The 20332-nt window shown below is 48.8% G+C and overlaps 3 protein-coding genes across 3 annotated transcripts; 1 reads left to right on the plus strand and 2 right to left on the minus strand.

Moving 5' to 3' along the window:
- Positions 1-10343: 10343 nt before the first annotated feature.
- Positions 10344-11488, minus strand: LOC143363987 (uncharacterized). Its single transcript, XM_076804517.1, has 3 exons — positions 11424-11488; positions 11128-11295; positions 10344-10815 (listed from the first exon to the last, which is right to left on the minus strand). The coding sequence occupies exons 1-3, from the start codon at positions 11486-11488 to the stop codon at positions 10344-10346; spliced, it is 705 nt and encodes a 234-aa protein (XP_076660632.1).
- Positions 11489-11519: 31 nt separating this feature from the next.
- Positions 11520-15485, minus strand: LOC143363988 (uncharacterized). The gene has a single exon (XM_076804518.1). It carries the CDS (start codon positions 15483-15485, stop codon positions 11520-11522), a length of 3966 nt encoding a protein of 1321 aa, XP_076660633.1.
- Positions 15486-17190: 1705 nt separating this feature from the next.
- Positions 17191-17898, plus strand: LOC143363990 (uncharacterized). Its single transcript, XM_076804519.1, has 2 exons — positions 17191-17227; positions 17291-17898. Exons 1-2 carry the CDS (start codon positions 17191-17193, stop codon positions 17896-17898), a joined length of 645 nt encoding a protein of 214 aa, XP_076660634.1.
- Positions 17899-20332: the final 2434 nt, after the last annotated feature.

Below are 20332 nucleotides of genomic sequence, written 5' to 3' on the forward strand. Positions count from 1 at the left end.
GCCAGTCCTTTGTTTTTCGAAGATGCTGGCTCAGGAGTCTCTACCTTGCATCTTTTAATCTTCTTGATGTCTCCTGACTAGTCAGCTTCTTTCGGTCGGCGTCTTTTCTTACAATTTGGCATAATTGGACACCCTTCCTGTTTGTTCTCAGGGTGTAAACTGATCTTCACCTACGTATCTTGCAGGAAGATAAGTTAGAGTCGTTTTCTGCGCTACCTAACTGCGTAGAATTTTTTACATATATCTTAATCCTATTTTTACTTCTCCTCGCGTGACATCATCGGACTTCCATAATAATTCATTAGAATTCTTCATCTGTGGGTTTACTTGTTGGCGGTCCAACCACTGGACGTGACACCATCCCCCTTAGAAAGCAAATTTCCAAGGGAAATTTGTTGCAAGCTTCTAACATCTTTTCCGAGTTCAGACGTATCCGGGTCATTGGCCCGAGGTTGATTGTTGGAGGTCGCGTCGTCAGCTGGTCGGGTGGTGTGTCTTCGGTTATCGGCGCGTTGAACCGGGAGGTGCGTCAGCGAATTCCATGCGGCTCCGCACAAGGTGAAACTGCATCCGTATAGTGAGTACAGCTGATAGCCGTGTATTATTGTGTCAGCAATTGCCTTTATAAATTTGAGGATTATAAAGACTGCTAGTATTCCTGCACTGAAGGATCCAAATGTAATGGATTCGTGCCAGAATTTTTCGGCTGCATTTTCCGCTATCTTGTTGAGTGTTTCCTCATTCGTCATGTTCATTACGGAAAGTGATCCATCTGGTATGGTTTTACCAGTTATGCCTCGAGCTACAGAGTTTAGTACGGTTGATTTTTCGGCTGAGATCATGATGTGGTCGCTCTAGTTGTTGAGATCGCCTTGAGTATAGATTCCACTGGTAGCTAGATTCGATGGGTTAACGTAGTGCCATGCTGGTTCCTTGAGTGGTTGTAGTATTCGAGGTGGCACGGCTTCTATGGGTTTCGGTGTAAGAATGTGCAAAATTTGATCGATTTCGTACATCACTGGCAGTACTTGACTACAATCTCTGTGAGTTCCATGGCTGGTGAGGATGTGAGTTATAGGTGTTAAGAATTGCGATTTATTTCCATGGTTGACTGGCAATTCCGTGAAGCAATCTTCAGTATGCCGAATTCTTACATCGACTGCGACACATTTAATGATGTGTATCACTTTCTCGGTCACAATGTGCCGAGCCATATGTCCAGCTTTTTTCGTTACTATTCGGGCAAATTCATCAGGTTTTATAGTTGCAAATGTCAGGGCATTAGTCAATACTTGTTTTTCCAAATTGCATTTTTCCGTGAGCATATTCTTGTGCAGATTGTTTACCTGGTTCTTTATGTGTCTTTCTATGTAGACGAATTTTTAATCTATGTAAGTGAAAATATCGAGATTCTCTACACGCATTTTTCTTTCCCCAGTAAATGTTCTTCCTTTAGTCGTTTCAAGAATGAATAGTTTTGGGTGTTCTGTTTGAAATAGGGTGTATCCGCATATTGGCATTTCACCCATTTTTGTTAATGCAATTATTATTTCTCCTTCGGTAAAAGCGAATGCTGATGGGAATTCTTCTTGGTTCATACTGTCTGTAAGTCTTGATGCCAATCCCTCATACAGGACATCGTATTGTTCGAATTTACAAGTGGATTTTGGGTAAGGCTTCCAGTAAGTGTACCCGTCGTCGTCATCTAAGCAGGTTCCGCTTTGGAAAACGCATATGGTTCCCGATTTTAACATTATCTTGTTTGCTTCTAATTGTACAGGTAGAGAAGCTGTTCGTAATGTTATCGGTGCTACGGCCTGTACGATGACGTTATTCCAAGATCCATATGGGTCTGAGAATTGGACTCCTTGGCATTTGCCATTCATGTTTAGTTCTCCTGCTAACGTGAAGGGCCTGGTTACCGTGGAATTGACCTTCAAACCGCTGAGATATGCGTTTCTTCCCACGGACATAGTGCCGTACAGGTGCATTCTCCTGCACTGTTGCTTCTCTAGCACGTGCAAGTGCTCCTCTATGCACTCCGTACAGTCGTATGCCTGGCGGACTCTTCCTAGTTGTAGGCCGCAGTCTCGGCATCTCGCGAATGACTGGGCCGTGTCTAGCTGGCACATAATATGCCAGCCCCCTTGTTCGTAATACCACTGCTCCCACTGCGTTAGGCGGCCATAGCAGGTCCTACACAGCGTATGGTGATGGTAGATGTATGACGGCTCTTGCAACGGTACGACCACGCAATACAGATTTAGCAAGTTCCGGTATGTTTCGGGGTAGTCGGTTGGCACCACCCCGTCTATGGGCCCGTAAAACTCTTCCAGTTCTTCCTCTTCTGGGCGGTAACTTGGCCTTGGAATGGGCATGGTTTGTCATCGTCTGTCCTGTCGTCTTCCGTCGTATCGTATCGTTAGTGGGGTCTACGGTGTGCTAATTTTAATTTATTTATGTGTAGCGTACATGGATTTCCTTTGATTAGAATCTTTACATTTTGATTAGGTAGCATTTCTATAACTTTGTGAGGTCCAGTATACTGATCGCTGAATTTGCCTTTGACCGGTTCCTTTAACAAATATACGAGATCCGTTACCTTGAAGTTTTGTGGGTTAATTTTCTGATCATAGTAGTATTTCGATTTTGCTTTAGCGGCGTTCAGATTTTTAGATGCCGTCTTTTGTAATTCCTTGATGGTCATATGCACATCTCGGAGGTAATCCGCATATGTGGATTCTAGGTTTTCTTTTACTGGATCACTGCTGGTTGGTTCACGAGCAATTTTTCCATAAACTAATTCATGCGGAGAAAACTTAGTTTCTTCATGTACTGATGTATTATATGAGAACATGGCCAAGTCTAGCCAGTCATCCCAATTGTTTGCATTGCTCACATACTGCTTTAGGTATTCCATTAGTACATGATGTGATGTTTCAATTGAGCCATTGCTTTGTGGGCGATAAGCTGTAGTCTTGTAATGTTTAATTCTAAATTTTCTTGCCACTTGGTTTGTTGTCTTTGTGATACTTAGTAAACTTTATTCCCGGTCCGGGTTGCCGGTTGGTCCGGCGTGGATCGGTGCAGTGTCCGGGCGAGAGGTTCCCGCTGGAACCGGCGGCTACGGATAATCGTCGGTTAATTAAGCAATTACAATTGATACTAAACCTAAACTTAAGACTAATCGCAGGAAAGCTATGGTACAGACGCGGAGCGAGTCTTGGCTCGCGGAAACGCGGAGCGATTCTAAATACCGTACGGTACAGGCGCGAGCGGTTCTGGACCGCGTGACGGCGGGAAACGCGGAGCGACTGTGAATCGCGTACGGTACAGGCCCGAGCGGTACTCAATCGTGCGACGGTGGAGAGAATCGGGATAGCCTGGGCTGCGGATGGAAGCAGGAACCACCGCGGCTCAGCTATTTTATAGTGAATCGGTGTTTCCCTCGTTAGTGCTGAGCTCGCGGGTTCGCGATTTGCCTCGTAACCCGGCCGGCGGGACGCCCGGCTCGCCGCCCTCGGCCCGACCGCGGTGTGGGTTTGCTTGCACCCGGACGTAACCCGTAAAACGTGCTCCCCCGACACCGGCGTCGTCACTCGCTCACGGAAGTAACCCGTAGAACGAGCTCTGTACGCGGCTGCGGCTGGACGGAGACTAAGCGCTCGAGGCTCGGTCGCGCGACGGTGAGCAAATATCGCGGGATTATAGGAATCGGGAATTGGATTGCAAGGAGGGAGAGAGCCGGAGGCGCGGTTCGTCGCAGTACTCGGGAGCACTGCTCTCGCCCGACTAGCCACCTCGTGACTCGCTCGCGGTGTTGGTCTCGCTCGTACACGGACGTAACCCGTAGTACTCGTTCCATCGAGACCAGCGTGCTCATGCACGCGCACGGACGTAACCCGTAGGGTGCGCGCTTACACGCGGCTGCGAGTGGTCTGGAGCTCGGAGAAGTGCCTCCGAGAGCTGCTCCAAGCAAAGTCCGGTGCTGGCTTTCTTTTTTTTTATACAAGGAGTATAGGGTGGGGAATTCTTGCAGCTGGGGAGCCAGGGGCTCGCCAGCAGAGATCCCCACCCTGTGTGAGCTGCGCCTGAGAGCCTCGGCTCCCTTATCAGCTGATTGAGTGGTAATGGTATTACCTATGGAAGTAGGCGGAATAGAATTGCAATTGTTTATAGTCGCGGAAAATTTGCAAAAACCCGTGAAATAAGAAGGCGTATTGAGTAAAAGTGGTAAAAGTAAGTGAAAAGAGAAATGCCTGAATAGTTTAAGCAGGGAAAAGAATTGTTTAGTTCTCCTTAGGACTAGGTGAGATAATCAGCAAGTCCAGGGAGAAGAGGAGAGATCACGTGAAGGCGTGAGCTTAAATTTTTAATTGCGGGTTCCGCGAGGGGCGGAAACGTGCGTAAAGAATAGGAGTTAGAATGATAGTGGAAAGTTGGATATCATATTTTCTATGTATTTACCCAGTATAGGTACGTTTGCAAGAGTATGAAGTTCCCTGGTGGGAAACCTACGGTGCTTGTTGAGTATCAACTTCAGTATTCTGGATTGGATAGTTCGCGCTTTCCGCCTGGTAGTTTTAGGGAGGATTTTCCACCAGATGACCGAGCCGTATGTGAGGACAGGCCTGAGACACATTAAGTAAGTTAAAATGCGAAGTTTAAGTGGGAGGTGAGAGCACGGTGAGATAAACGCTGATAGTGCTCGAAAGGCTCGGAGAGTCTTTGTGGTACGATTGGTAAGAGCCGGTTTCCAGTTTAGTTTGTAGTCTAGGATGACTCCAAGGTATTTGACCTGATTTGACCAGGCCACGGATTCTCCGTCAATCTTGAAGTTGTTCAGGGTAGTTTTTGGGGCTTTAGAAAAGAGGATGGCCTCAGTTTTGGATGGATTTGGCAGCAGTTTCCAGCTTTTAAAATAATCTATTATGTTATCTAAATACTTCTGGACTCTACTGAAGAGGGCCGTACGAAGGCGCCTGGTAGAGGTGGAATAAATAGCGGTATCGTCAGCGTAAAGAGCTACTTCACAAGATCGCATGGAAGGTATGTCATTAAAGTAGAGAATGAATAGCAACGGTCCGAGGACAGATCCCTGAGGTACACCAGTTTGGCAGTTGTATACGATGGACTTGTGTGAGTTGAACCAGACATAACATGTACGTTCGAGTAGGTATGAATTTAATAATCTTAAGATCGAATGGAGTGGACCCATTCTGTATAGTTTATATGCCAGACGGTGTCAAAAGCCTTTGATAGATCTAGAAGTACCATAATAGTGTCACGTTATACATTAAGCCCATGAGCTATATGTTGTGTAATTCTGCCAACCTGGTGGATGGTGGAGTGTCCCTGGCGAGAACCAAATTGTTGGTTGATAAGTAACTTATTGGTTTTAGCATACTTATCAATATTATGGAATATGACTCGCTCAAGTAATTTCCCTGGGATAGGCAAAAGACTTATCGATCCATAACTGGCTGGATCGGTGGTAGGTTTTCCAGGTTTGTGGATAGGAATGACTTTAGTGACCTTCCATGCGGTAGGGAAGTAGCAGAGTAAAAAGGAGAATTTAAATATGTAATATAATTGGCAGAAGATTTTATGAGATGCGTTGGCCAGCATTGGTACGGTTATTTTATCGGGTCCAGGAGCCTTGTTGGACTTCATCTTCCGAACAAGTTCAGAGATTTCCCTGGGGGAGTGTAACTTGGCTGGAACACAGTTGTCTCGAGTGAACCATTCGAAGTTGTCATAGAAGGCATTGACGTTCAGTTCGTGCTTGGAAACGATTCGTGAGGCTTTGTGATGGACTTTTGCAAAAGAGTTAGCTAAGGCATCAGATTTTTCATGAGAATTATGGATTTTACTTCCATTGACTTCTAAGACTGGAGTAAAGGAGGAGCGACTTTTGGCTACAGAACGATAAGTTGACCAGAATGTAGGATCTGGCCTTATGAAGCTCAGGAGCATTTTAGCCCAGGCTAGCTGTCTAGTTGCAGATATTCGATGTCGAATCTGCTTAGAATATTCTTTAACTTGGTGATTAAAGAATGGATCATTTGAGATTTGATATAGCTTGCGCATCCTTCTCCTAGCCTTTATGGGAGAGGTCAAGTAATCATCATTTGCCACTGCTTTTTTCCGAGTGGCACTCGGGGAGTTAGCGAGAGTTGGGTCTCTCACCGTAGCGTCCCGATGGGATTCAAGCAGAAATTCATTTAGTGCCTCAATGCACTGGTCAATGTCAGATGTTGAATTGAATTTAGAAACTGTGTTCCAGCCGAGGGTACTCTCCCTGTATTTGTCCCAATCGGTGGACATGTAGAATAAAGATCCTGAGGAGGGATCCACGGAGGCGATTTTTGTAAGTGAAACCAGTCTGTGTTCCGTACCAAAGTGGTCCAAGGCAGCGCACAAGATTGACGGAAGAATCCGTGTCCTGATGAAAGTAGGCGAGTCAGGTGCAATAATTGCAAAGTTTGACTTAATCATGCATTTGTAAAGGGTGGTACCGGCCTTGTTTGCTCTGGCGTTGTTCCAGAAACGATGTTTGGCGTTCCAGTCTCCGCCGATTATGTAGGGAGAACCAAAGTGCGTAATGTGTCTCAGGTCGTCTCCGGTTAGGGATCGGTGTGGATTGAAGTAGATGACTCCGACCAAGATGGAGGGATGGTCAAGTCTGATGGCCAGGAATTCCAAATCGGTGTGAGTGCGTACAACTGTAAATTTTAAGTTGTTATTAATAATAATGGCTACGCCTCCCATCCTGGTGGTAGAGAAGCCATTGTGTAAGAGATTGCCGCTGACGGTGTGCGTGTGTGTGTGCCGATCGGGGCACGTTGCCGCGACGGCTGCTCGAGCCGTTGCGCTCTTTTCGGCGTGGTACCGATGCCGCCGCGTTCTTTGCGGCATGGTACCCTACGCGACGTTGTTGCGATGATCGGCATCGCTTCTCAGATGTCTTTTGGTATAAAAAGGCGGCTCTCGAGGACCGCAAGTCAGTTGTTGCACTACCACGATCCAAGGAACATCGCGAACTTACTCTTACAATTGTAATAAGCAAGAGGTGTATGGAAATGGTTAATCCAAGGTCGAAATGACCTGCAGGAATGCTTGGAATTTTTGGGAATTCGTAGTGCACAGCTTGAGCCTATTGGCCAGGGTTTCAGCAGTGTTAATCATGACGTTGAGATCGCAGAGATGTTTTAGTTCATGAAGAACATCGGTTAGCTTAATAAATTGGTTGAAATCTGGATTTTGATTTCCCGAGAAGTTGCGGGAGCTTGGCTCGTTTGACTGTGGAATCAGAGATGATTTAAGGCGGCGGCCGCGGCTCAAGATTCTGTGGGTGCATCCCCTCCCTAGTTCCGTACACGTACATGAGATTTGCAAGGGTGCGGAATGCCCGCTTTCATTTGTTAATAATGCAAAGATAGTACTGTTCTGTAGTCAAAAGCCTTAGATAAAAGTTCAATCTAGGCGGCAAAGGTCCTCAGAAGTCCTACTTTTGCAATTTTTAGCCGTAATTTGCAATATTCAGCAGCATACTGCTTGCCGAGTGACATTATCGTAGATATCGAGAGATTTAGAGCTCGTATGGAGTTCGTAGGTCCTTTCCCGCCTAGCGGGAACATATAGGATCTCAATGCAACGCCAATCACGTTGTATGCTTACGTATCAAACAAATAAATGCGGGAACCCAGAAAAATTGGATCATTGAGTATTTCATAAAAATATAGTTCCGGCATTTTTCGCTACAAGGGCTGTACTCTGTTCCCGATCTCTCTCGTCGTCAGCAGTCACTGTATCGGTAAAACAGAGGCCTATAGGAGCATGCGCGGCACGACAGCGTGGATGGCGTGTACGGGTGCCTACGCCGATCTCAGGGACCGGGATGCCTCGAAGTATTTCCCAATAATGCAGAGGCGGGACTTTTCCATAGTGAAAAGAGCTAGATAAAAGTTCAATCTAGGCGGGAAAGTTCCTCAGCAGTCCTACTTTTGCATCATTGGGAAATGGTTAGCAATATTCGGCAGCATGTCGTTTGTTAGGGCGGCTATGGAAACTGACATGGCGGCACACTCACACACCGCCTGGTCGGCGTGTACGTGTGCCTACGAGGGTTGGAAGGGTCTGGAATTCCGCAACCCATTTCTCTATAATACAGGGATGTGAATTTTCAGTAATGGTTCGCACTAGACAAAAATATCAACCTAACATGCTGAATCCCTCGAAAATCCGTAAAAATTATTGTTTGCGAAATGTAACAAATAGTTTGACAAACTATATTTAAACAATTGATTTTTTCTAGTTTTTATCTCAAGATAGAAGTGAACGCATTCTAAATATTTTCAGTGACAATTTGATTTCTATAACTCTAATGGTCGAAAGCAACCTGTTGTGAATTAGCATCTTGCGCCGATGGCCCGCGCCGTGACATTGACACTGAAGGGTGTCATAAATTAGCCCTCCCACGACACTGTTTCGCCGAAGACGAAAGAACTTTCCTGTAACCTCGGTGCAAAACACAGTCATTCTCTAAAGTCTGAAACATCGCCGCTTCGCTCGAATGTACGATTGCCTAGTAAATATGATGCGAATTATATCATGTTTGGTGTCATTTTTATCAGAAACATTCCACGAATCTGTTGAGAGAGGTTTCATGAAGACATAATGAAAAATAAATAAAATTATGTCATCGCATTAGTATTGTCTCACCGATGTACCTGACCCATGTTACACCCAACGACCGGCACACCGAACGGCCAGGCCGACTACGCTTGCAATGTTCCGCATTTTATATGGATTTCTGTATGCATTGTCGGGCCGGCCTGACGGTATGCGGGTTCCGAGAGTTTCTGCGTTTTTATGAAATACATAATGGTAATAACGGTACTTCATTCATAACTTATAACGTAACTTTTAATATACTTGGTTTTTTTTTATTGTTTGGGATTGGCTGCGCGTGGCGTCAGATCTCGAACGCGAGATCCACCGCGCCGCCCCACTATTGGCAGGTGCTCGTGTCGCCGCGAGATCGATGGTCGATTGACGGCGAGTCGTGCCATAGGCTGTCACCGCCGGATCGATTATCGACGCGGCTAATAGAATTTCTATTGGCCCGGGATTCAAATTCGGCAAGTCATCGTTCCGGCGGTGATAGAAAACCGCTCGCGACTCGCCGACGATCAGATCGTCTGTTCATCTCCAAGCGTTAACTTTGCGAAATCGTTCTTCTCAAAATCGTTATAAGTAGCTAAGGCGTCGCGCGTTGTGGGACCGGTCTAGCTACAGCGATTCGGTATCTGGGTTCCCAGCAACTCCGCTGAGAATAATTCAACAGTTTCTTTCTGTGCATACATTTATTGTTAATCCAAGTCCAACCTACCTGTTGGCTTTAATATTGTACATATTCGTGTTTAAGTCTTAAGTGTAAGTCACGAACCGCTAGACGGAAATAAAGTGCTCGTCCCGTAGTGAAGAGTTTATTCTCCGTCCCCAATCCGTAACATTTATAATTACATTAGGTATATTTAGCAAACATGTGCATAATCTTTATTTGTATTAAATTTTGTGTTTGGGATCGGAAGGCGAACACTAAAGAGCCGCGGTTTACTGACACAACGACTTTATTTCACCGTGAGGATCGTCGAACTATAACCGATTACTTTGTACAGTTTGTAAACACAAATAAACACGTTTGAACAGTTAGCTTGAAGTGGATATCTCCCGTCTATTTCGGGAGCCGTAGATAGCTCTTGTAGCACGAAACCGGTCAAAAAGACGCGAAGCGCTCACGCGAACAAGAGGTCGAGATCAAGATCGATTGCGAGATAGTTTGATAGAGCGTTAGAAACGAACTGGACGAGCGAGCGAGCCGGCGAAACGATGATAATCGATCGTAACCCGTCTCGTCGGCGCGGGCCAATTAGAGCGCGATCTAATAATCGATTCCTGATCTCGCTTCTCTCCGCGATCCAGCCAATTGCGGGGCGCCGATCCGCGTCGGCGCGGAAACGCTGCCGACACATTCAGCCAATCTCAAACATTTCCGCCCGCCTCGTCAGCCAATGACGAAATTAAACCGCTGTGTGGAGGTGGTGGGGAGATGCGAAACAGATGAATGGCTCGGCTGAATGGGTCAGCAACGTGTTGTTTCTACAACAGAAAGAAGTGCGTAGTAATTTACGAAGTTACAAGTGACGAGTGAACGCGAAGATGGTGCCGAGTGATGCAGTGATGATTTACAGAGTGAGCTATGTACCAGGTGAGAGAGATGACTTCATGATGGGATGAGGTAAATCGACCACGAAATGAAAGAGTTACATGGTTTTTAGTTACGCCGAGAGTCCAGCCTCGAGGTTGTTCCCGTGGCCAGTCTCATCGATTTCCGGAGCCAGGAGCGGGATGAGCTTGTGCACCGGTCGCAGCAGTTGTGAAGTGGAGGTGCGTAACGTGACCACGCGAGTCGAGCCATCTGGCCCCGGGTGTACGTGGACGACGCGCGCTAGTGGCCATTGTGTGGGTGGCAGTATTTCGTTTTTTACTAGGCAGAGGGACCCGGCCTTGACCCATGCTTGATCTCGTCGCCACTTGCCCCTCGGTTGCAGTGAATTCAGATACTCCCGGGACCAGCGCCTCCAAAAGTGCTGCTGCATCTGCTGCACCAACTGCCACCGAGATAACCGTGAGACTGACAATTCCTCGAGGCTGGGCTCAGGAATAGCGAGGAGCGGTTCCCCGACCAGGAAATGTCCCGGAGTTAGAGCTGCTGGATCCTCAGGGTCATCGGACAGCGGTAGTATTGGCCTAGAATTTAAACAGGCTTCGATACCAGTCAGGAGCGTGGCAAGCTCCTCGAAGGAAAGCCGCTGTTCGCCGATGAGCCTCCGCAGGTGGTGCTTGACCGATTTGACGGCCGCTTCTCAGATGCCCCCAAAGTGTGGAGCGGAAGGGGGATTGAATTTCCAGGTGATGCCCTCCCTGGAAGCTGCAGCGAATGGGCCACCTCCCTGTGCCACGGATTGCTTTAGTAGCGTCCGGAGCTCGTGGTTGGCTCCGATGAAATTTCGACCACAGTCGCTGTGAAGTTCTGCGCATCGGCCTCGCCGAGAGATAAACCTCCGCAGTGCTGCCAAGAAGGTTTCGGTGGACCCATCCGAGACAGCCTCCAGGTGGACAGCCCTGGTGGCCAGACAGATAAATACCGCGATGTATCCCTTCGAGGTCAGCTTGCCACGACCCCGACTGGTTCGCACGTGTATGGGTCCTGCGTAGTCGATGCCTGATCTGAAAAAGGGGCCGACTAGGCGTTATTCGAGATAATGGAAGGTTTCCCATTTTTGGTGGGGCTGTTTGGCCTTTCCAGCGTATACAGGTGGTGCACCGATGGATGCAGGCCTTAACTAAGTGGCGACCCTTGAGGATCCAGCACTCCTGGCGTAGCGTAGCCAGTGTGAGCTGTGTTCCTCCATGCAAGCATCGTTTGTGGGCAGCATCGACCCACAACCTAGCTAAGGAGGATTCGTCAGGAAGGATCGCGGGATGAGTCCGGTCGTATGGGAGGTTCGCGGCCTGTCTTTGTCCAGGATTGGACACAGCTTGGCTAGCCGGCTTCTGGCGGCTAGCGATCGACCCTTCCGAAGGTTGGCGATGTCCTCCGCGAACGCTGGGGCCTGTTCCAGCCGTAGAAGGGTGAGTTTGATTGTCCGAATCTCGGCTGCCGTGATGAGTGACTCTCCTTGTCGATTTCCAGGAACCCATCGGCGGCACCAGGCCAGGACCCGGAGCAGCCGATTCAAACTTGAGAAGCGTTCGACTAGTTCCGAGGAACTGCTCTTCTCCCGGCTGGTGACGTGCAGAACCTGGTGCTCCTCTACTTCGTGCGTTGCCTCTGACCTGGTTTCCTCTGGAAGTGGACCGGGTGAGGCGAGCCACTCGGGTCCTCGCCACCACAGCGAGAACTTCGGTAGTTCCGCCGGAGATAACCCTCGGGAGGCACAGTCCGCCGGATTCTCCGCGCTCCGGATGTGGTGCCACTTCGCCGCTGGAACCATCCTCTGGATCTCGGCGACCCTGTTGGCCACGTAAGTGGGCCAGCGTGTGGGATGTCCTCGGATCCAGCTGAGAGCCACCGCGGAATCCGACCACAGATGTACGTCGACGGACGGCCAGTCCAGCACCCGGACGACGTGTTCGACGAGTCTGGTCAGCAGGAAAGCGGCGCAGAGTTCCAGTCTTGGCAGCGAGACCCTTTTCAGAGGAGCCACCTTAGACTTGGCGACGATGAGCGACACCGTCGCCACTCCCTCCGGGTTGACGCTGCGGGAGTAGACCACCGCAGCATAGGCGCGCTCGGAGGCATCAGCGAACCCATGGAGTTCGGGAGGCGAACTGCAGGAGCTGGTTCCGAGCCATCGCGGTACCTGGAGATGCTGCAGCTCCGGGATTCCATTCTGGAACTGTCGCCACAGCTTTTCCTCCTTCTCCGGTAGTGGCGTGTCCCAATCGACCTTCAGTAGCCACAGGGACTGGATCAGCACCTTGGCGACGATCGTGACTGGCGCCAGCCAGCCGAGTGGGTCGAACAGCTGCGCTGTCCCGCTGAGTACTGCACGCTTGGTGAATCCCGAGCTCGGTAGAGACTTCACAGCGGAGACCTGGAAACAATCAGATGAGGGCAACCACTTGATACCTAGGACGCTGTGGAGCGTGGGAGAGTCCCACTCGACGATGCCCTTCCTCTCGTCGCGGGACAGTCCTTCAAGTAGACCCGGCGCGTTGGCAGCCCACTTGCGCAGAGGAAAACCGCCCGCCATGAGGAGCTCCCGTAGTTCCCTTTGTTTGGCTTTAGCCTCTGAGGGTGTGTCCGCTCCAGTGAGGACGTCGTCCATGTGGACCTCCTCGAGTAAGATGCCAGATCCCAAGGGGAAACGCTGTGCCTCCACCTTAGCCAGTTGGTGCAAGCATCGGATCGCCAGATATGGAGCACTGGTGAGTCCGTACGTGACCGTGTTGAGGTCGTAGTCAACGACGCTGCTTTTCCCTGCAGGCCTCCACAGGATCCTCTGCCATTTCCGGTCGTCAGGATGGACGATGATCTGTCGGTACATCTTCTCTATGTCCGCTGTGAATACGAGAGCGTACCGCCGCCAGCGTAGAAGGATGTCCGCGAGATTCGGCAGCAAGTTAGGTCCCCGAAGCAGAAACTCATTCAGAGACTTCCCGTTGGAGGATGCCTTCGAGCCGTTGAAGACAACCCTGAGTTTCGTCGTGGTGCTCGATTCCCGCATTACTCCATGGTGCGGGAGATAATACCCTGCGCGGGAAATTGGATGCGTCGTCGCGGCCATATGCCCCAGAGCTTCGTAGGTTGCCAGAAATTCACCGTAAGCTTGGCGGAATTCGGCAGAACGCTGGAATCTGGAGCTCAGCGAGTCCAGTGTACGCAGTGCGATGAGGCGAGAGTCTCCCAGTTCTGGTGTCCTTGCAAACGGCAGACGCACCATGAACCGTCCGTCAGGAAGCCGTTGGTGAGTGTCTAGGAAGTGCTTTTCTGCCTTCCTGTCGTCAGCGGTGGCTGGAATCGAAGTTTCGACTTCCTCCTGCTCCCAGAACCTGGTGAGAAACTCTATTAATTCGCGGTCTATATTGCAGTGATGGACCGGAACCTCCGCCCTGCTCGATGACCCATCGGCGTTTCCCGAGTCGATGCCTCCGGTGAGGATCCAACCTAGAGCCGTTTCCTGCGCTACAGGAGTGTGTGGCGGCCCCCGTCTGACCCCCTCTCGAAGGATGATGTAGGAGTCCGCTCCTATCAGGATGTCGACTGGATCGGCTAGGTGGTACCCCGGATCGGCGAGCTCCAGTCCTCGGATATGCGGCCAATCGACTCGAGCAGGTAAGTTGTACGGCCGGTATCGCGAGAGCTCAGGCAGGATATAGACAGGGATCTGGAAGCGGAGTTCTCCTCTGCCAGGAGGAGATATGACCAGCGTGGTTTTTCCTCGTGTGAACTTTGCCCTTGCACCTCCGACGCCGAGAAGCGGAACTCGAGCTTGGCTCCGCTTGACACCGAGCCGCTGCGCGAGCGCTTCCGTGATGAGGGAGACTTCACTGCCAGGGTCAATAAGAGAACGAGCTGAGCAGCCCTGTCCCCGTGGGCCTGAAACTGCTACGCGCGCTGTACTGAGGAGAACTGAGCAGGAGGAGCGACTCACGTGCATGGAGACGTGCTGCACGAAGGCTTCCGGAGACTTCATGGACTTGCTGGATGGTGCGGCCTCGTGGATAGTCGTGTGGTGCTTTCCTTCACACTTTTGGCATCGCTTGGGAGACGTGCACTCACTCGCGGGATGCTTTCCGAGACAGTTGAAGCACAGGCTTAGTGTCTTGGCTGTTTCCTTCCGCTCGGCAGGAGTCTTCGCCTGGTACCGGCCACAATACAAGACAAAATGATTGCCCTGACACAATGCGCAGACCTTCGCGGACGAACTAGCTCTGGACACCGCATGCACCTTCGCGGACTTCACGTGAGCTTTCCGCCCGTCGGACGCTTCGTCCGTCTGAGGTTCGAGCGCTTCACACGTTTGTATGCGCCCTTCCATAAAGGTCCTCAGCTGTTCCAGCGTAGGATGGTCCTTGGAGTGCTTGAGAGAATCCTCCCATTCCCGACGCGATTGCCGATCCCATCGCTCGACTGTCAATTCGACGATCCAGTCGACTGCATTAGTGACAGGCCGGCCAAGATTCTCAAGCGCGTCAATGGCATCGAACGTTTCGTTAAAGAGACGTTTTATCTCAGCGGCCGACTCCTTGCGCAGCGGAGCTACGGAAGATAGAGCTCTTATTTGCGCCTGAACGAGCAGCCGGGGATTGTTGAAGCGATCCTCCAACTTGTTCCACGCGATGTTGAAATTGTCATTCGTAGTTCGAATGTTCTTCAGAAGCGCCATGGCTTCGCCCTTCATGCATGTTTTCAAGTAATGCAGGCGCTCCACCGGAGACAACGAAGAGTCGTTGATTATAAGAGAGGTAAACAAGTCGCGGAAGGATGGCCAGTCCTTGTAGTGACCCTCGAAAGTGGGGAGAGCCATCTTTGGCAACACTGCGCGTGACCTCTGAAACGTCGCCTCGCCGGGCGTTACGTTCGAATCAGAGGGCACCTTAACGGCTGCCGCCGTTTCAAATTCGGCGATCATGTCGAGGAGAACTCCAGCTTGCTCCAAATATGTTGTATGTACATCGCTGAATTCGTCTTCCGCGATGTAAGCGCTATCCCGCAACTTGGCGTCGTTCTTAGCCGCTTTTCTTATTTTTAGATCCCCCTGGGAGAAGTCAGCCCAGAATTCTTGGATCGAAGAGTGAGCCGCCCGAAGCATTCCCAGAGTAATGTTCGCCTTACCCTTCTTCTTAAGGTTGATCGCGACGCGGGAGATTCGCTGCGCGAGCGTACGTTGTTCGTCGACAAGGTCAGCCATTGTCTCCTTCGCGAATTCAACCGAAATCTTTCACGATATATTTAACGTTTGCTTTAGTGGACTGTATACTGGATCCGGCTCGAAGGACCAAATGTTTGGGATCGGAAGGCGAACACTAAAGAGCCGCGGTTTACTGACACAACGACTTTATTTCACCGTGAGGATCGTCGAACTATAACCGATTACTTTGTACAGTTTGTAAACACAAATAAACACGTTTGAACAGTTAGCTTGAAGTGGATATCTCCCGTCTATTTCGGGAGCCGTAGATAGCTCTTGTAGCACGAAACCGGTCAAAAAGACGCGAAGCGCTCACGCGAACAAGAGGTCGAGATCAAGATCGATTGCGAGATAGTTTGATAGAGCGTTAGAAACGAACTGGACGAGCGAGCGAGCCGGCGAAACGATGATAATCGATCGTAACCCGTCTCGTCGGCGCGGGCCAATTAGAGCGCGATCTAATAATCGATTCCTGATCTCGCTTCTCTCCGCGATCCAGCCAATTGCGGGGCGCCGATCCGCGTCGGCGCGGAAACGCTGCCGACACATTCAGCCAATCTCAAACATTTTGTATTAAATTAAATTAAATTAAATATTTCTGGAATTCCGACGAATTTGTTCCGAATGAAGTTGCATACGTACCGATAATATCATTAAAATATCCTTACGAAGTTTTACATACGTCTAGAAGGTATGACAAGATGGTAAATTATGACAATTTGTTGACGAGTGCTGTAACTTCGTGAGGATACTTTAGTGATATTGTAAAGTAAATATAATTCAAATTATGGCATGTTTGGTGTGATTTATAGCGGGAGAATGCCACCAATGTGTTGAAAGAAGTTTCATGAAAACATTGCATCAGGATAGTCTCACCGATATACCTGACCTTCCACAATGTTACACCCTTCGGCGGTCTAGCTTCTGGGCCTTTCGACAGGTAGACACTTGAGGGTGTCATCAACTAGCCGTCCCAATATAACACCGCATAAAAGAGTTAAGGGGCACAGAATGCCTGTAGAATTAGGATATTTGTTGCGTTGATTGAGAACGAACGAGCGGCAACCGGTCCTCTTGCCGTACTGGTACAACGTCGCTGCAGGGAAAGGTGAAGGGTAGTTTCAGGGGGGGAGAGAGAGAGTTTTTACTGTTGCATTTATTCATAAGCAGAAACTAATACAGTGGCAAATATATGGGAAAAGCGTGTTTTTTTACAAAGTGTGTGGGGGGGGGGGCACATATTTGGGGCGCGTGAGGAGGGATTATGCTTTACTTTCGCGGGGCGGCGTCGATAGGTGGCGAAGGAGCGTCCTCCTCGTTGTGGACATCGTAGAGATAGAGCTTGGTCGTCTTCGCTTGGCTGCTCCTTTTCTTTGTTGTTGTTGTTACGGATGTTACGGAGGTTTCAGGGCAGTCCTCTTCCTTCAGTCCACATGATTCGTTGCTAGAAGTGACACATAAACAAAATGCTATTCAAGTCAGAATTGTAAATATCTTAAATAGTAAACCCATTGTAGTAGGGATTTATAAAGGCACCCAAAAACCCAAGCATTGTAACAGTTATCTTCAAAAATTTGTCTCTGACATAAACTTGATAATGTCAAATGGAGGCATTACGTTCCACGAGAAAAAAGTTCCAGTCGTATTAAGGTGATTTATTGCTGATGCACCAGCTCGAGCCTTTATACTTCATCACAGAGGCCATATGTCTCATCGACCTTATTCCAAGTGCAAAGTTTGTGGTACATAGGAAAGAGGTCGTCACGTTTTCAATTGTATTACATATCCTTTACGAAGTGATGAAGAATATACCAGGTGTTCCGATGAGGATCATCATAAAGATGGTCAAAGTCCATTAGCTTTGATGCCAACAGGAATGGTATCACAGGTGCCATTCGAGTATATGCATCTCGTATGTCTAGGTGTCATTAAAAAATTGTTATCTGCCTGGGTGTGTGGCAAATATTCCCCATTTTCAAAATTATCTTCTCGACAAATTTTCACAATCTCAGAGAGAATGAGAAGGATCAATAAATATTGTCCATCCGAGTTTGCAAGGCGTCCAAGATCAATAGATTTATTTTCCAAATTTAAAGCAATAGAATTTCTGCAATTTCTTTTGTATACTGGTCCAGTTGTCACCTATGGAGTACTGAAGGATAATGTATATCGACACTTCTTGTTTCTGCACAGTGCCATAAGAATAATGGTTTCACAGGTTTTTGTTAGCAAATATTTAAAGTTTGCAGAAGGAGCTTTGCAACAATTTGTTCGTCGTTGTGAAAAGTTCTATGGCCCAACTTTTAATTCTTATAATGTCCACGGTCTTCTCCACTTGGCGGCTGACGTCAGACGTTTTGGTACATTAGATTCATTTTCAGCTTTCCCGTATGAAAGTATTATTATGAGTTGATTAATGAAATGAAATGTTATCCCGATACAATGCCGTATCCTTGGCTAGCAGCTAAAGTAAATCAGCTTCAATTAGATGTCTGCATACATAATTTTTCATTAATATATCCATTCCAAGAACAAAAGGTAAACAAAAGGATATTATATTCTTAATAACAGAACATGAACAGTTAGGATCACAGGCTTGGTTGGATGCCTATCATCTATCATCTGTATTTACTTCGAGATCCTGTCTGCTATAATAACATTACAATTTATCATATCACGAGAAATATGTAATGTACGATGTGCAACTTGGAATAAATTATACTGTTTCAAAATGAACCAGCACAGCGATAACCCACTGGGACATTCCCAATATGTTCTCGTCTTCTTCATCCGTCGACGATTCGTTGGAAACGTTCATGGCCTCCAATGGCATTCGGTAACATTTTGCCCTAACATCTTCCTGGCTAACATATTCCAACGAGACGCATGTGTCTCGTTGCGAGCCAAGTTGTACCTTAGCCCGCACCAATCACCGGTGCGGGCCAGCCGCGCGCCAATCCGCGAAACCGGCCCGGGCGCGGACCAATCGACGTGTGCCGAAGACTCGCGAACGAGCACACGAGGTCCGCGCTCGGGCTATAAAGATCGCGCCGAAACCAGCCAAAACCGGAGTTGGTCTGAAGCAGCTCTCGGGCGAACACCCGAGCCCAGATCCTCTCGCAGCCGCGCTGAATCGTGCTAGCCGCGGTATACTATCGGGCGAACACAACGAAGCGCTGGGATCGGCCGAAGCGTAAGTGGGTTTACGTCCCATACGTGAAACCGAGACCGCGACCGGATTCTGGGAGGCAGTCGATCGCCGGCCTGCTCTTGTCAGAGCACCGTAGGTACGACACTCCGGACCGTCATCCCCACCGCTCGGACCTGTTCCCGCGTCCCGCACTCCCCCCCGGGATCCTGCGTCGCGCTCCGGACGTTTAGTCCTTCCTCTCGCACGCACACTCTTCGCGCTCTTTTCTCTCTCTCTCGCACACTCCTCGTGCTCTCTCTGTCTCGCACACTCTTCGCGCTCTCTCTCGCAAGCAGAGTCTTCGCGCTCGTTCTCTCTCTCTCTTTCTCGCACGTACGCTCTTCGCCTTCCACAACACGGCACTTTGTCTTTCACGACACATTGTGGTGTTTACGCATCCCTTTATCTTTATTACGCATTGAAACTTATATAAAATACCTTTTCCCACCCTACACAGGAAGATTTACTTCAATTTTTACCGATATTTACTGTTAGAACAAGGTTACGTCCGTTCTTAATGCGACGGACCTGCCCTCTATATCGAAGGCACAGTTTGGCTCGAAAAGACCACATGATTCCGCATGGAATTTTACGTGGAGACTTCGCATGGATTGTGAAATCCATCTGTATCCGCATTCTACTAGGAATTTGGCGACAAATTTCAGTGCCAAAATCATATCACATGAGGACCAAATTCAGCTTCGAGCAGGGTTTGGTACAAAATACATGTCTTATGCTCGCAATGTGTGCAGCACACATTCCACTCGATTTGGTCGAGTGGGCATTTGGCCAACTGGGTAGTTATAATTGAAGACATTTCATCTCATAAGTGGAAATGGCAAAGTGAGTATATACATTATCCTAGAATTAAAAAAATTTTTTTTCTCCGAAATATATCGATTGTACAATGAGAACAGAACACATATCCATATCACGTCCTAATGTAAGGCCCTTTTTGTTTGTAGGAAGTAGAAACTTCAAGAGTGGTGTGCTGTCCGTGTCCGCTGATAAGAGGAAGCATAGCAAAAATAAATAAATAAATATATTATTAATAACCTATGACCTACATTATATAATATATATTAATTAAACTCTTCTTAAGCATCCCTACACCTTATTTTCCATTCGATGGTTTTATTTCCATTTGTAACGGTACACGCCTCGTCGCGGGAAGCGCCGCGAGGCGTGCGAGCCCTCCCCGGATTGGCTCAGCGACCAGGGTTCTTTGGGGAGGGGAACGAGGTGGTTAAATGAAAATGCTCGGTTTAAGGAAAAGAAAATAACTATACTTTATTTTAAATATTGCCGGAGGCCGCATTCCCCGCGCGGCCGCGGCCCGAGTACGTAGGCACAGACGTAGACCTAATGCCTACGACTCGAAACCGGCGAGGTCGCTCGTCTCCGGTAGTATACCGTGAGGCGAGCTCCACACGCTGCTGCGGTCGGTTGGAGACTGAACGTCTGGAGCGCGACGCGGAATCTCGGACGGGAGCGCGGGATGCGGGAACGGGTCCGAGGAGTGGGGATGACGGTCCGGAGTGTCGAATCTACGGTGCTCTGAAAAGAGCAGGCCGTCGATCGACTGCCTCCCAGAACCTGATCGCGGTCTCGGTTTCGACGTATGGGACGTAAACCCACGTAAGCCTCGGCCGATCCC

Source organism: Halictus rubicundus, unplaced genomic scaffold (assembly GCF_050948215.1).
Source record: "Halictus rubicundus isolate RS-2024b unplaced genomic scaffold, iyHalRubi1_principal scaffold0207, whole genome shotgun sequence".
Classification (NCBI taxonomy): Eukaryota; Metazoa; Arthropoda; class Insecta; order Hymenoptera; family Halictidae; genus Halictus; species Halictus rubicundus.

Coding starts and splice junctions, on each gene's coding strand:
- LOC143363987 (XM_076804517.1), bottom strand. CDS start 11,488: ATGCTTGCATGGAGGAACACAGCTCACACTGGCTACGCTACGCCAGGA. Junction 11,296..11,423: donor GGAGTGCTGGATCCTCAAGG/GTCGCCACTTAG, acceptor CCCCTTTTTCAG/ATCAGGCATCGACTACGCAG. Junction 10,816..11,127: donor TTCTTGGCAGCACTGCGGAG/GTTTATCTCTCG, acceptor TTTAAATTCTAG/GCCAATACTACCGCTGTCCG.
- LOC143363988 (XM_076804518.1), bottom strand. CDS start 15,485: ATGGCTGACCTTGTCGACGAACAACGTACGCTCGCGCAGCGAATCTCC.
- LOC143363990 (XM_076804519.1), top strand. CDS start 17,191: ATGTCTCATCGACCTTATTCCAAGTGCAAAGTTTGTG. Junction 17,228..17,290: donor TTCCAAGTGCAAAGTTTGTG/GTACATAGGAAA, acceptor GAAGTGATGAAG/AATATACCAGGTGTTCCGAT.